General features: G+C 39.8%; 1 protein-coding gene across 13 annotated transcripts in view; it reads right to left on the bottom strand.

The window, feature by feature from the left end:
- LOC133425941 (receptor-type tyrosine-protein phosphatase delta-like) overlaps window positions 1-15,968 on the bottom strand; it is a 332,624-nt gene that overhangs the window by 141,018 nt on the left and 175,638 nt on the right. For all 13 annotated transcript variants that reach the window (XM_061716354.1, XM_061716346.1, XM_061716378.1 and 10 more), the window contains one exon: window positions 6,036-6,185. In XM_061716354.1, coding sequence (XP_061572338.1) covers window positions 6,036-6,120 — 85 coding nt within the window. In that variant the 5' untranslated portion in view covers window positions 6,121-6,185. The remainder of the gene's footprint in view (window positions 1-6,035; window positions 6,186-15,968) is intronic.

Below are 15,968 nucleotides of genomic sequence, written 5' to 3'. Positions count from 1 at the left end.
TCTTCTAAGTCTGTGACAAAGTGTGTTTTGCAAAATGTTTAATCAGGTAATAGAAGAGGAAAAATATTGCTGGAATAATCAGAGTTGACCGAAATGATGACCGGTGTAACTCTGGAGGCTTTTGCTCTTTCTGAACTTATCGACTTAGAGTAGAGATAATCCATTGTTACCCTCATGGCCTAAACTGCCAGGACTGAGTGTTGAAACACTGACATCGAATTACCCCAGGCTACGATGTTTATCAGAATCCTGCTTTATTTCACATGTTCAGGGAGTAGGGAATTACAAATAAATCACACAGAGGAAGTGCAAACCCATCTCTGAAAGTAACCTGATTGTTGTTTCAACACCCATTGCTGATTTCCAGGTCAGGAACCTCTGACCTGAGATTAAACCCCAATCTCTAAACCTTGTCCCGACGAATCCTTGCTTTACCTCATCCATCAACAACAGGAGGCCGTGAACCTTATATAACTCTGGACGCTTATCTCAATCTAATCTTGTCCACATTAAGCGCTACGCATGCTTTCTTCCATATAAATATAAAAGAAACATGTATAAACAAATGCCCACATCCTTGGCTCACCAAACTCTTACACGAAGCATGAACATACAAATGTGACACTGGAGCTTTTCATTTACCGAAAATGCAAAAATATTTCATCTTTTATCAGTGAATGAAATGTATATATCCACAAAACACTATTTTGAGTTACATTTTAACAGAACCTTGAAGCAAAACCTACAGGGAAATGTAATAAAGCACTTGCAGGTTAAGAAAAGGAAAACATGGCTGAGTATGGGATGTTTAGTGCCTTGTGTGGTGGCTTCCAACCTCAACCAAGGCAGACATGCTGTCAAAGCTTGAGATGCAGCTAAACAGCATTTAGGTTCCAGTCATCCCAAAGGTCACGCAAGACTAGGCAATATGGTTGAATGTTGACAGGTCAATCAGTCACCCCACGAGCAAGTCCCATGTTTCAAGTCATGGAAGGAAAAAGGTCACGTTTTTAAGTAAGTAGAAAAAAACTACAGCAACAGAAACGGGAACCTTTTCTTCTAAAGAAGATGGAAATGCACAACGTCTACAGCACACAAATGATGCAAGCCGAGGGCAAAACAAGCCTCCTTAGGCATAATCCTAAACCACTCCTGCCTGTTTTCAAATTGTTCAGTCCGCTCATTACAGCGAGGGCTGCAATTCAGCAACGCGTCCCCCCGCTGCAAGCATTGGAAAAATGATCCGTTTGGGTCGCGTCGCGATGAAACTGTACGAGCGGGTTGTATTTTGGCTGGAATTACTGTTACATCAAAACTGCAGCTTGAAGGTTTTAGGGGCATACGAAGATTTGCGAAAACAACCGTGTTATTGCATTGTCTCACACCGACCTCGGATGACACGTTAAGAGTTGCAGGTTGGTTTTTCTTTTTTTTTTCAGGGAGCACTGGGTGTCTGACCACGTTCACGGAGCAGTGGCCTAGTTTGCAACGGGATCAGGGCATTACTCTTAATCCACCAGATAGATGTCATGAACACACACACGCAGACAAACACCAGGAGAAACAAAAGAAAGGTGGCAAAAGAGAGGCGGAGAGCAACAGAATGTAAGATGGAGTCTTTGAAAATATAGAGAAAAATACCAAACCAAACGCTGGTGTTCGAGTCATGAACATATGGTGAGGTCCTGCATGGTTCCCAGCGATGTGGACTGGTTTTACTTAATCTGATTGCACCTTGATGCCCCCTCTCCAGTGGTGTGTTACACTGATGCTAGATGATGTTCGTGCTTATAAAGCTGCAGAAAAACAAAAGTGGAGCTTTGATTTTTTGATTTTTTTTTACTAAAACCCTGTGATGCTTTGAGAGAGTTCAGTTTGTTCAGCAGCACGTTTGAGTGGAGATAAGTGGTTTTCCCCGCGTTTTCTTTAACACATGCAGATAATGACGAGCAGAAAAGGCACCAATGTCTCTGCTTCCGCTGCTTCTGATTCACTTCTCAGCGTTCACATTTCTGAACACCCACTGTTGATGTCAAACGACGCACTGAATCTTGCACACCGAAAGATAAAGCAGGAAGAAAAAAGAAGAGCCTTGTCCTTGTGTTGCGAAAAAGGCAGAAAAAGAAAGCAAGAAAAGAGCCGCGGAGAAAAGTCACCGAGGATAAACCGAGGGACGGGAAAAAGAAAAATATGGAGTGAGAACACGGGCTATGAATCCTCTCCACCCTCATCAGTGATGCTCCCCTAACCTTCATAGAGAAAGTCTGGGAGCATCATTGCTTTGATGGATGACTGGGGCTTTACTGGCTGACCCTGGAACTTACTCTTGGGACGAGAGGGCAGGAGGCTGAAAGCACAACAAGAGAGGTTTGCCAATGTGTGTGTGCTTGTAACCGGCCTCTATGTGACTGAGCACATTTAAAACATTCCAGGATGGAAATTGCTGCCTGAAGCTGGAGCTCGTGTGTGTCCGCATGTGTGCTTGACAGGATGGCGGTGGTACGTGTGTTCGGCATCGCAAAACCGCGAGCTTGGAGCTCAGATGTGTTTTCCTCCTCGCAAACCAATATGCTGATTATGCAGTTTTATATCTAGTCTGACCAGTTTTGAATATATACTTATACAGTCACTACAGCATCGTTACATCTGTCTGAGATAGAACAACATCCATGTTGAAAACGTAGGGATGTCCTGCTGTTGCTGCTGAGCCTGGCTCATTTGATTTTGAGTTTTGGTCGATACTGAGTTGTGATCTGATACTTTGAGAAGCTGCTGTCCAACTTCAAATATTTCCAAATTGCAAACACTTCACATCTCACTTTACTCCAGCGCCGTTCTGGAGTAGAGCGACAACAATTAGAGCCATCAAGTTAGAGTCAGTTGGCACAGAGATCTCTTCCAGGTTGAAGGTTACATTTAATTGTTAACGGCAAAACTTATTGATAGACAATAAATAAATTAATACTGTAACATCGTGAGATAAAAATGAAAATAAAAAATCAGATAATTTCCACCTGATCTCGATCATCTGGAAATCCCGAGATCGGATCGGGACATCCCTAGTTAGTTAGCCCAATAGAATTTGCAAACATTACCCTCTCCACTATCACACAGCGTGTGTACATACCGTCAAAAATCGATGATTAGTCCGACTGAAAGTGTTAAAATGAACGTAAGCATGTTGGTTTGGCTCAAATCCAACTAAACCAAACTTCGTAGTTGGACTTGCACGTCTTAGTTCAGCTATTCTGGTGTTATTTTGGTTCATACTGATCCAAGTATAACTATATATATAACTATAACTATAACTATAAATAGCGCCCATGTGAAAGTACCGTAAGAGGTGGTTTCGCTAGGGCGATCTGTGAATTCTGATGCGGTTTATAGCTTGAAAGCATCGCAAGCTCCATCCAACCCAACTACAAGGTCTACTCCAAATGTTTGAGCTCAAAAGTCTTCCGTAGTCAGCTGGGAAGTGCATTGTGGGTTGTTAACAAACTTGTCTGTTCAGACGCTGTAGTTCTTGTCTGGTAAAAACCAAACAATACAGAAAAAGTGGTCAGTTTTTTCAGTACGTTTCAGCTCTTCGTACTCAGCAGGTTGTTATGGAAACATGAGGTGCGGGCAACGCATTCTACCCGAGAAACGGACATTTATAATGCCCATGTGGTCATGTTCTCACTAGAAACTCATTCTGTGGCTAAAGTGTTACAGTTGAGGAGGTAACAAATGAGAAGGAGGTGGCTAAACCTGTATACTTTAAAAGCACTACACTTTTTTATTCAACACATTTTTTACTAACATTGACTCTAATCATAATTAGGGTTCAAATTAGATATTATATCTCATGATATAACAGATAGTGAACTGAAAACGCATTATATAATATTAGTATTAACAATCTTTGTGGAACCAAAGAACAAAACCAGATTTTATAAAGAGATTGAATTAGATCACCAATAAAATCTCTTGATTTTGGTGGGTGTTTTTATGGTGTATTGTGAGGCTAAAATTTGTTAAACAGAACAAAAATAAAAAGTTGAACAGGCTACAGAACGGTAATGTATGGACAGATCCAATTGCGCATTAATGATGGTAATGGACTTTGATTAGCTTAATAAATGTACACATTCACATTTATTTTATTTGTGGAAACTGTCAATTCCATTGGATATTCTTTGTATGTTGGATTTTGGAATTTCTCCAAATTTTGCCTCTTATGTGTTCATTTTTGATTGATTGTTCAGAGACTATGTCAAGAGAAGATATTAGTTTATCGGTAAGACCTGACCTCTATAGATCGGTTGATTAGTCAAGAAAAAAAGAGCCACAAAGGGATCAGCTTGATAGATTGGAAATCATTGGCTGCAGTCGTAATTAAAGTCAGGATACAACTCATAAGCAAAGTGCTAATGCTTATGTAAACTTACTTGATAAATGTTTTGAACGAGGATTGGTCACAGGGATCAAACATACACGGTATTATCACAATCGCACAAGCAGTAGGAAATTATCTGATTTGCCATATGTGCTCCGAGTGTCCTCGCCAAGTAATACTGGGACGGACAAAAACAGCTGGCTTCCAATCAAAAGTGCTGCAAAACAAACACTCATGTACTCCCACGTACAGGGACACACACACAAACATTATGGATGTGATATCTGGAGTGCTTTGTAAGAAATAAAACAGGTCATTTCAACCCTGTTTGTGGGTGTTAAGCACAAACAATATGTGCATCAATGTGTTTTATTATTCAGTTTATTCTTAATGCTTCCGCTGTGCGTGGTGCAGTGGAACACATTCAGGGAAGCAGGGAAAGTACAAATATAAGTCCTATAAAGATCAGTAAACAGTCAAAAACCTGTTCAAGCCTTTGATTGTAGTGACTGCTCTTATTGTAGTAAACTTCTACGTTTTTATTTTATTTATTTGTTCCTTTAATAATACTTAGCAGTAAGGTTGTTGCAAGCATCTTCTTCCATTCAGAATGAGGTTTTATCACCCAGGGGGTGTTACAGAGTCTTATTGTATCCTCGTATTAACATGTATCCTGAGAAATCTGATCACAAGTCGCCAGCACTTGGCGCTTGGGTTCACACCTGGCATTAAAATCATCTGGAAGTAAATAAGCATAACTTACAGGAGAAGAAAACGAAGGAAATACACAACACAAATCAGGGTCTAGGCCAGAAGCTCCGCCATGAACCCGAACAAGAACCCTGGGTCATTCTCTAAGCTGATGTCATTGGTTTCGCTAGTCAGGAGTTCATCCATCCCTGCTCCAACCCCGCATTAGCACCAGCTACTAGCCACTTGTGATCAGGTTTCCTTGCACAAATTTTAATTGCAAACTCTGAGCAATTTAAACTTCTTTATGCCCACCTCAATAAGATTTTAAAATACGTTTTAAAGCTGCGAGGGCTGTGAAATATGTGGACCCAGTTTCAGACAATGCTTTATTTTTGGGTTGCGTGAAAGTGTCTAGTAATCTGCTTTTTTTATACACAGAATATTTGGTGCACAAAAGATGTAGCTTTTATTTATTTTTTTTATATGAACTTATTATTTATCATCAATGTTGGACTGTCGGTTTGATTGGCTCTTATATGCAGCCAAGCAGCACTGGAGTCAAAGAAAAATTCCTCTAAGGCAACAAGAAAGTAGAGTATTGTATCGTATTGTATCATATCGTATCTTTCATATCATATCGTATTGCATTGCATCATATTGTCTTGTATTGTATCGTTTCATTTAATATATCATGCAGAAATTGCCCCGGTCCTGAGGATTTTAGTCTGTCTCTGCCGCTTCTGCCTCTTCGTGTAATCCCAGACTGAATAAATGAGGTAGAAAAATCAGGGCTTCTCCATCTGTTGCAGCACTTTTTGTTCTTCTTGTTCCCAACCATAATCATTTGTGACTTTGGCTTTGCGCCGTCGTGACAGAAAGTAGGTTTGAAACTTATTGGACGGGTGCAAATCTGCAGTCCCTTAAAGCAGGTGCGTCTGATAAATAAATGCGGGGCAGCACTCACAGTCGGCGTCGGCGAGGAAGAGGAAGCTGAGGAGAAGCAGGCCTGGACTGGCAGAGTGCATCGTGGGATATGTCGACACATGCATGCTGTATCCACCGTGAGTTCACTGCCTCACTGTACTGCAGGATGATAGAAATAAGCTGTCACAACCTGAGGAGACAAGACACAGAAGAAGAAAATGGAATCATTAGGAAAGGTCCCAAATTAAGGGGTTTTCAGACGTTATACAGCGTGTGCATGCCAGGTCTGTGTGTGTGTGTGTGTGTGTGTGTGTGTGTGTGTGTGTGAGTGTGTGTGTGTGTGAGAGTGTGTGTTCCCCTAGGCCTCAGACTTTACTTCTGCAGCTGCCTCTCCTCTTCTCGCTTCATTAGGACCATGCACTCTTTGCCGGAGGAGTGTTTGTGTGCTTGTGTGTCTGCGGTAAGAGTTCACAAAGTAGCTGATGAATTTTAACTTGCGCCAAATATTTAGCAAAGAAACATAAGTCTGCTCTGAAGCTCAGTTTTTATCTCCCATGTGAGCAGCGTCCTCAACTTTTCCCTTTTTTTTTTCCTACTTTTGTTTTCACTTGTTACACAATCTGCAAAGCGGGCTGTACTTCAATGCCAGATTTTTCCAAACGTGCGTCAATAAAGCATGATTTCGGATTGATGAAAAGGAACGGAGGCTTTAAGACGGAGGGGTGGAAGGACAGAGCAAGGGATTGATGGATGATGGGAGATTAAAGTGGGAGGAGACTGACCAGTGTTATCTGCTGGCTATGTTGCACAAAGTGTTGGATCAACATACAGCTCAGCATCTCTATCCTTTCATCCTTAGCTCCCTTCCTTCCTTAGACACCGTTTCTCTCGTCCCTCCTGCACTACTCTCACTCCGGTGCAGATTCCCTTCTGTTTCGTTTCGGTCAGATTGTTGTTTTCTCTCTGTGTGTGTTTTTGCCTTCTGCAGGGTCGGTGTGACTGATGGAGACAAGCGCCACTCTGCGTGTCAGAAAACTCACATCTCATGAGACACGACTGAACTTCCAGTGTTGAACGAAAGGTCCTGAAAGCGAGCCGAGGCAGAGCTATGGCAAGCCGTTTTAATATTTAACAGCTAGACTGGATATGTGTTGCAGATATCCGCAATTCCATTCTTCCTAGTCAAAAAGAGCATTTCAGATATCTACAATTACATTATTCTTATCCACAATTGTCATTTCAGATATCCACAACGTCATTCTGCCTAGGACAAAAGACGTCACTTTTGCCATTCATGTGTGTGGGGTTTCTAATTACAGATATCTACAATTCAGTTGCAGAAATCCGCAATGTGAATTACGGATATATCTGCAACTGAATTACGACTAGCTGTAATTCCAGTTTCAGATATCTACAATTTAATTCTGACTAGTCCTAATTCCAGTTCAAGATCTTTAATTCCCCTCAATCCAAGATATCTATATTGTCCTTTTTAGATATCTTAAATTAAGTTTTGACTAGTAGGTACAAAGTTGAAGATATCTTGAACTGGAATTACGGATAGTCATAATTTAATTGTAGATATCTACAGTATAATCAAGTTATAGATATCTTGAAATTAATTTTAATAAGAGATCATTCAAATTGGAGATATCTTTAACTTCCATTCTGCCTAGTCAAAATGTAATTACAGATATCTTGAATTAGAGTTTTGACTAGTCAAAATGACATTATAGATATCTTGGATCACAATGTAATTACGACTAGTCAAAATGCATTTGTAGCCATTAAATGTGAAAACAGCTTGCCATACAGAGCACACAGTGTATCCTATGCATGCGTTGATGCCTTTACGTGTGCATTCCTGCATATTTTACGCCGAACTGCACGCATTCGCACTGCACCGCTCCTGTCTACGCATCCATGCGTGCAAACTGCACGTGGGTGCAGCTGAGACGTCCTGCGAACATGTGAGTGGGTATGTGCATATGTTTGTGTGCTCTCCAAAACTGAACAGATTCATCATCATCATCAGCAGCAGCAGTCTTAATCCCCTCCACTCCTGAACAAGCCATCTGATTAAAAAAGACGAGGGGGTGGGGTGGAAGAACACTGGAACCCAGAGCTCTTAGCATCCCTGCAGCCAAGGCAACAAACAGCTAAACCCACAGTGGATTTTCCACTTGGTTTGGTCCAAAACAATTGCTTTGGGATAACCTAGATCTCTCCCTGCACAAATTAAGTCCTCTGCTCTGACTTACATTTCTACAGTAGACAGGGGAGCTCAGCCATGTTGTATGAAAAAGCATTTTTATGAACTTTGTGCATGTACCAGCTGCAAAATAGAGGCCGTTTTATTCACATGTGCTAGTTAAAGATTTGTTTTTTTAAGCTTCAATTGTAAGAAAATAAGTTATCTGAATATCTTTAGATGAATAGTAGATCGACACAAATCATTTCTGTAATCAGAATACGTCAATTATTCAGTCTCTTATAAGCTAAACGCCACCAGAGCAGCTGAAATGCTCTGATCCAAAAAAAGACAAAAACAGATGACAGTTTCTGGTGTTTAATCAAGAAGTTTCACGCCTCTGTGAATTGGTGCTAAGAAGAAATGCATGTGTGGAAAATCTGGGAGGCTTGGTTGTTGACTATGGAAAAAAAACAACACTCAAACACACAGAAGACTTTGCAGGGAGCTTTGGGCTCATCAGGAGCAATCTGGAGAAGTCCCATATGTCCTACATGCAGCCATTTACATGTGTAGACCCATCCTTGAAAGCTCATTCTTCCCCAATAATGTGCTTTTAATTCCTAACAATAACCGTTTCTAGATGAAATCCCACTACAAAAGGGAAGAAACAAGAGTGAGGATAAAGGTAAAAAAAAAAAAATCTGAAATTGCAGAACGAGTATAAAACCAGCAATCTCTGCATGAAGGTCAGTGGATTAGTGGCTTATGAGACTTTGTGGATGAATGAACTCTATCAAGATTTGGAAAGTGGACGTTATAATGTTGGATGGGGATGAAGATGCAGAATAATGAAACGCTGACAAATTGAAACATAAGCTGCTTCCGTGTCAGCGACCGAGAAAGGAAGACGCAGAGGTTGCATCGTTTTTGCCTGTGCAACTTCGACTCCGAAACACTGTTTCTCACTTTGGAACAAGAACATTATCTCCCTTTCAGTCACGAGATCAAGCCCTTCATGCATAACAACAACAGTAAGAACGGCATGGATACACCTTGATGTCTTGGAAGAGTCTTCGTTAGTTTACTGACAAAAGGATTAACAAATAAAAAACTGAAGCCGTCAACAGAAGCAACACCTCAGCTACAGTAAAGTATTGGTTCTATCATGCAGGCTGCTTGAGAAAGTAAAATCAATTGGAGATTACCAAAGTATTTTACTTTTTCTGACAAAATAATGGTTTTAAAGAAAAGACAGAAACAGTCTAAGGGACTTCTGCCCCAATGGAAACCTTTGTGGAGAGCTAAAATCTGAGTCAAGTAAGAGCTTGAAGACGTAGCAATGGAGCTGCTGGTAGAAAGTTCCTGCAGAGACGTGAAAGAAGCTTCTGAAAGGCAACAAGATGCTAACAGACATCCCAGTGTTCCCAAATGTTCTCCAATTCCAGAAGATAATTGTGGACATGACTTTTTTTAAATCTTATTTCTGCACATGAAATTCTTGAAATTCTTGTTGCTGAGGTTTATTAACTTTTGTCTGTTATTAGATTTTATGGTACGATTAGATAACAATTAGTATATATTGTACTGTACAATGTGTTTTGGATATGTATGTAGATACATATACCAACTATTCATAGGTTGTTTTTTTGTTTATAATATATATACATATATATATATATACACATTATATATATATATATATATATATATATATATATATATATATATATATATATATATATATATATATATATATATATACATATATACATATATATATATATTATATATACATATATATATATATTATATATACATATACATATATATATATATATATATATATATATATATATATATATACATATATACATATATATATATATATATATATATATGATCATTTCTTCTATGTTTTCATTTTTTCTCTTTTGGCTACTTTTTGAGCTTCACAAAAGCCACCAAGATCAATAAAGTAGTGTGATTCTGATTTTATAGTTAAGAATGTCACGACTGGACTTTTTATCCAGTCTTGATTAGATTTAAACACAAACCTGCCAAAAACTGATTTTGATGTTAGAAGACTTTTTTTTTCTTGATTAACATAATTATTTTGAATGTTGCCATTAATGCGATATCCAATAATTGAATCACATCAATAGACTTCCAAAATACAGATATTTGATTGGTCCCATCTCCAGTGTAAATATTTGAATTATACAGAATGTATTTATTTGCACTTATCCTTACTATTATTTTCAAAGTAGAATTATCGGGGGACAGTAATTCTAAACAGGAAGTAGCTTTGAATATTAGCTCCAGTTTCCCTTTATTGCTGTTGGAGAAACTGCTAAAAGTCAAACCATGTAACACTTAACATGGAAAGGTTCCTCCGGTCCTCTAAACACAATCTACCTTCCAGTAAACATTTCTCCAGGCTAAGAAAGCCCCCCCCATGGCAGCGTTGCTCCCGGATGGCCGCCGCCTCCCCACAGCAAAGCAAATGGGTCCGCCACACCACATAAACTGCTCACGAGCAGCTCCGTGAAGCACAAGAAAGAGGTTGAGGTGTTGCTCCGTCCTGCGGGGTTCCCCAGATCCCCATCCAATCACCAATCCAAGGGTTGCATGAGAACGGTCCGAGTGAATCGATGCGTCACTGCCAGATGCCACAGGACGTCCTGCGTGTCCATGACCCAACAGGTCTCCGAGCTTCGGTGGAACGACGGCACCCTACACATTAGTCTTCTAGCGGATTGGTGATTTAAGTGTTTATAACCATATTTCTATTATTCACATTTACGTTTCATTCAGCAATTGATTCACTAAAAGAAGGCCAATATTTACTTTAAAAGAAAGCCAATAATGCAGCTGAAGGTGCCAAAGATAACAGAAGGGAATCATGGTAGTGTGTGTGTGTGAGTGTGTGTGTGTGTGCGTGTGTGTGTGGCCGCTAATCACTCCAGCTGATTCAGTGTCACTGGAAAAGCCTGCATTATTTAGTATCTCACTTCACAGCATGTCACGTTAATTAAAGGCCTAAGATAACTCGGAGGAGGGATCGGGGGGGTGGTGGGGGTAATGGAGGGCAGATAAAAAGACGCAGGGTGAGATGGGGAAAAAAAAAGGTGTGTGGATGGAGGACGAATGAAAGCTAAGCGGGAAACAGACAAGAACGGAAGAAGGACAAAAAGACAATAACCCAAGCCACACATGGATGCTGACACACATGCACACGCACACACACGCACACGCACACACACACACACACTGGCTTCCCACAAACGCAGCCAGGTAGTCACCAGATTGTGATCTGGGTGGCTGTTGTTGCTGGTATTACTGCGGGGCTAACAGAAAGCCTCCCTCTGTGTCTGAGCTGCTGCTGCTGTGAATCGCAGTCGGTCCAGAGCCGTTCGCTTACATTAGACTCTATCAGTCAATTATATACACCGTCTGTCTGTCTGGGCCCGCAGATATCTGTTACACTTATCTCCCGGTGAGCTCCCGACAGAACAAAGACACACTCAAAGACCGCCAGACTGGCTTAGGTTTCTTTGGAGGATAAAAAGAGTGACGCATGGGAAAAAGTGAGCAGGTGAAGGAAATGTAAATGCTCTTGGAGACATCCGCGAGCAAATGCAACTCCATTATGACATTTATAGGTAGAAATAACATATTAAAGGGATACACTAACATTTAGGGAATCTACTTATTTGCTGTCGATCCCAGAGTTTGATAAAAGGGCATTCTTATCAAATGCAGATGTAATGTGGATTAAAACCTAAAAAATGTGAATCGAAATCGAAAATCGATTCAAAGAGTCAAAACCCGGAGTATTTAACCAGGAAATCAACATCTCTAACTGAGAGTGCAACCGTCTTCCTCGGTTATACTCCATCAATGATAAAACCATCTCCTTGGTCTTTTTTTTTTTTTAGTGGATGCAGTTTTGAAAAAGAGTGTCAAATCAGCGCTGCATCAGTCTACGGCGGGGAGGCGGGACACAGCCGCGATCTAGTAGCTTATTGGCTATGTCATTAATGAGAGGAATAACTTCATCAATTACATTAAAAGTTTTATGTTACCGCACGGCGCCGAGTCAAATGAGGATGCTGAACGCACAGAGAAAGTCTATGAAGTGATGGGGCGACGAAATGGAGAGATGATGAAGCAGAAAGTGAGGCGAAGGAATTCAAAAGAGATGCAAAAATGGTCGGGAGAGAAAAAAGGAAAGTGTGGGTGGATGAATAGAGAGATGAGGGCAGACTACAGTGCAAAAGCGTCGCACAGCTGGAAGGGATGTTGAGAAAGATGGAGACAAAGACAAAAGACTGATCTTAAGAAGCAAGCCTTGAGGCGAGCCATGTGCCATGGAAAGGAACATTGAGATTCCTAATGTGATTTGATATTCTGAAAGCTGAGACACCAAATGCGACGGGATATATTAATTAACTTGTTGAAATAGCGGCGGACGGATGGAGACGTCAGTGGAAAGACCATTTGAGTCGGTTGCATCATAAACTCAAACACAAACAAACAACAGATCCGATAAGTGGCCAGGTGTGAGTCCTCCTCCCTCCCCAAAACAAAATGAACAGAAATAAATTAAGAAAAGCAGTACTTAGCAAGGAAGTCAGTTTTAGTTAGTTGGTTTATTCTGAAATTCTTTTCAGAATAAAATTGAATATTTTTTGTTGTTTTGTTCTGGCTGGTCTCAACAATTTAAGCATTAAATTCCATTACATCTCAGATCATTTTTGTTTAGATTTACTTATGTTTCAATAGTAAGGATTGTATTTTATTGTTTTATGTGTGCAATGTTGGACCCCAGGAAGTAGGGCTGTTCGATTTTGCCCAAAAATAAAATCTCGATTTTTTTCTCTCAAAATCCGATTTTCGATTACGATTACGATTATTTTGTGAATTGACAAAAGGCAAATAAATGATTTCAAATATGCAGTTTTTTTATTGAACATTTGCCCCATTGGGCTTTAAGTGCAAACTTTGCTCTTATTAAACCAAAAATGAATGAATAAAGTGCAAAACTCTGTAAAATAGGTTGAAAAAAAGTTTAAAAAAATATAATAAAATATAAAGTTTTATCTCTGAAAAAAAAAAATCAGCAAATCAGCACTTGCAAACATACAGTAAGTTATATTTCCAATAAATAAAACAAGACATTTTCTAATTAAACTAAACTGGGTCTTTGCATGCTAAATAATAATGCAACCCATGAAGGAGGTAGAGGTGTGTAATGGGGCACTTGTTGCAGGTATTGAGAGGTATTTCCATCAATCATTAATATGGTATCATGTGTGCAGACAAGGTAAAAAAAAAGTGAAAAATCGATTTTACGATTTTCATGTTTTAACATCGTTCTAATTACATAATCGCGATTACAATTTAAAATCGATTAATCGAACAGCCCTACCAGGAAGAATAGTCTTCACTGCAGTGAGGGCTAATGGGGATCTATTATAAATAAATAAAAAACAGGTTTTCTTGACACGTCCACATCGACACCACCACACTTGAGCTCTATCACCTAATCTGTGCTGCACAGTTCAAACCAGCGCATGGTCCAGTCCATTTCGACCTGAGCAGATCTTTATATGTCTTCACGTAAACCTTTAACCTGATATAAAACAAGAGCTTTCACAAAGAAGCTGAAGATGCTGTCTCGTCATTTACAACAGGATATGCAACAATGGGGGCAAAACGTACGGCAAAATGGATCTGTTTCTTTCATAAAGCAAAAAACGAAAATGTTGTTGGAAATTCCTTAAAGGCAGAGGGTTTATTTGATGTATATGACTCCAGAGCATGTGTGTGCACATGAACAACATAAACAAGCTTTTACGAGATTACCAGTTATCTGTCACCCCCCCGCAGGGTCTACAAACTGATTCCACGACTAACCTCTGAGCGTGGTTTTTGACAGAAACGTTGATCTTTAAAGGCACAAATATCAGTTTCAGTGTCCGTGGGGACAGCTCTGTGGCAGAGAGCTCTCGCCTCCACCGACGGCCACTTATCAAGCTTTATCACGTTATGTCCGTGTAGGCTGGTCTAGGCAAGGCAGGTCTATTTCTGAAGCACAACTGAACAACGAGGTGATTCAAAGTGCTTTACAAAGACACTAAAACATAAATGAAAAGTTGTTTAAAAAAAAAAAGCAATTTAAATAATGAATAGTCAGTATGTGTGTGTTTCTGCGTGTTTGATTTCTGCAAAAGTAAATCACTCTCTTTCTCTCTTGGACATTGTTTCACTTTTTTTTCGTTTAAAAATCTGCCACATTATGCCTTTCTGTATGTTTTGACTTATATGCATTATTTTCATGATTCGTCATCTTGACCGTGTGCTACACTAGGTAAATATATGTTGTAGTACTGATTCTAATTAATGGTCCTAATTAGCTTGTCATCAAGGCCTGCACAATTCTGTTGATGACACAGGTACTTGTATCACGGTGTGTTGAAACAGGGTAACATCTAAAACATGCAGGACAGTGGGGCCTTGAGCACCGACGTTGGGTAAGAGTTTTTTTCTTACGTGGGCTCTCTATGATGTCATAGAAGGCAGAAATTCCTTATATGGTCATTATTTGAACGGCAAATGTACATTGTGCAAAAAGCAAGAGCAACTGTTATCCTTGAGCACTAAGGATCGAGTGGATCTGCTAGCACTCTAAAGTATTTTACTTTTGTTTCAAGATATGTCCAAAAAAACATGTTTCCGTTCGTGAGTGAACGTTAGCAAACCAGGGCTCATTGGAACCAGATTGTCCTTCTGGGCTGACAGCAAAGCTAATGTATCTGTTTTTAAGCGACACTTTAGAGAGGATCGTTTTACGAACAAAACCCAGAATGCCACTGAATTTGAAAGACGAACGCAATTGGCACATGTGTGGATTCTAGAGGAAATGTCACTCTTTTTATCCTACAAAGATTGGCTACAGTTACCATAGTTCCCAAGCCTTACAATGCACAGTCTCATGTAAGTAAGAAGACTGATAATAACTCCAAGACAGCTTTGACTGGTGGCAACCATGGAGTTAAAAGTAGCCTGTCAATGGCATCATTAGCTTTTCAATTTCTTGGCTGCTTACTTTTTTCTTTGACTCCGTCAGCATTTTATCACACTTCCCACATCTACACCTATTAAAACAGTGTGAAGAGAAAAAAATATATCTAGACGATGACACAATCCTTAAGGTTATGCAATAGCAGGTAATAACCTCAGTACTCACTGAACAGAATCTAGTCCATCTGTATTTTTTGATGTTGCGATTCATCATGCTGTCCACTTTCACATTCTGAATCCAATTCCCGCTGACACATGTAAAGAAGGATTTGAGGTGCCAAGGTCATTTCGTGGACATGTTGAAAAACCTAGCTTTGATAAAGCATTGATATGTTGAAAACGCTCGTATCTGACTGTCAAAAGGGGTTGTGCAAGTTCACGAGCCATTATCTCTGCCTCTTGGCAAGCCTCCGTTTCCAGGAAGAGCCTCTCTCAGTGTTTCAGTCTTTGTCATTCTGAAATAATTACAGGCTTTCGGGGGTTTTGCTGGGAGCAAAGCTATTCTAGAGGACAAGAAATTGAAAATAGACGGCTAAAAACTGGCATAATATGGCCACTCTACAATATCTGAAACAACAACAACAAGACAGTATTAAAAACTAACCTGTGGCAAAACTAACAAGCGGAAGAGCCCAGTAACTGCCACTGGAAGCCCTGACTCACAAAAACAAAATTGAAATCCCAAATATATCT

Source organism: Cololabis saira, chromosome 1 (assembly GCF_033807715.1).
Source record: "Cololabis saira isolate AMF1-May2022 chromosome 1, fColSai1.1, whole genome shotgun sequence".
Taxonomy (NCBI): domain Eukaryota; kingdom Metazoa; phylum Chordata; class Actinopteri; order Beloniformes; family Belonidae; genus Cololabis; species Cololabis saira.
This window is presented reverse-complemented; position numbering and strand designations above follow the sequence as displayed.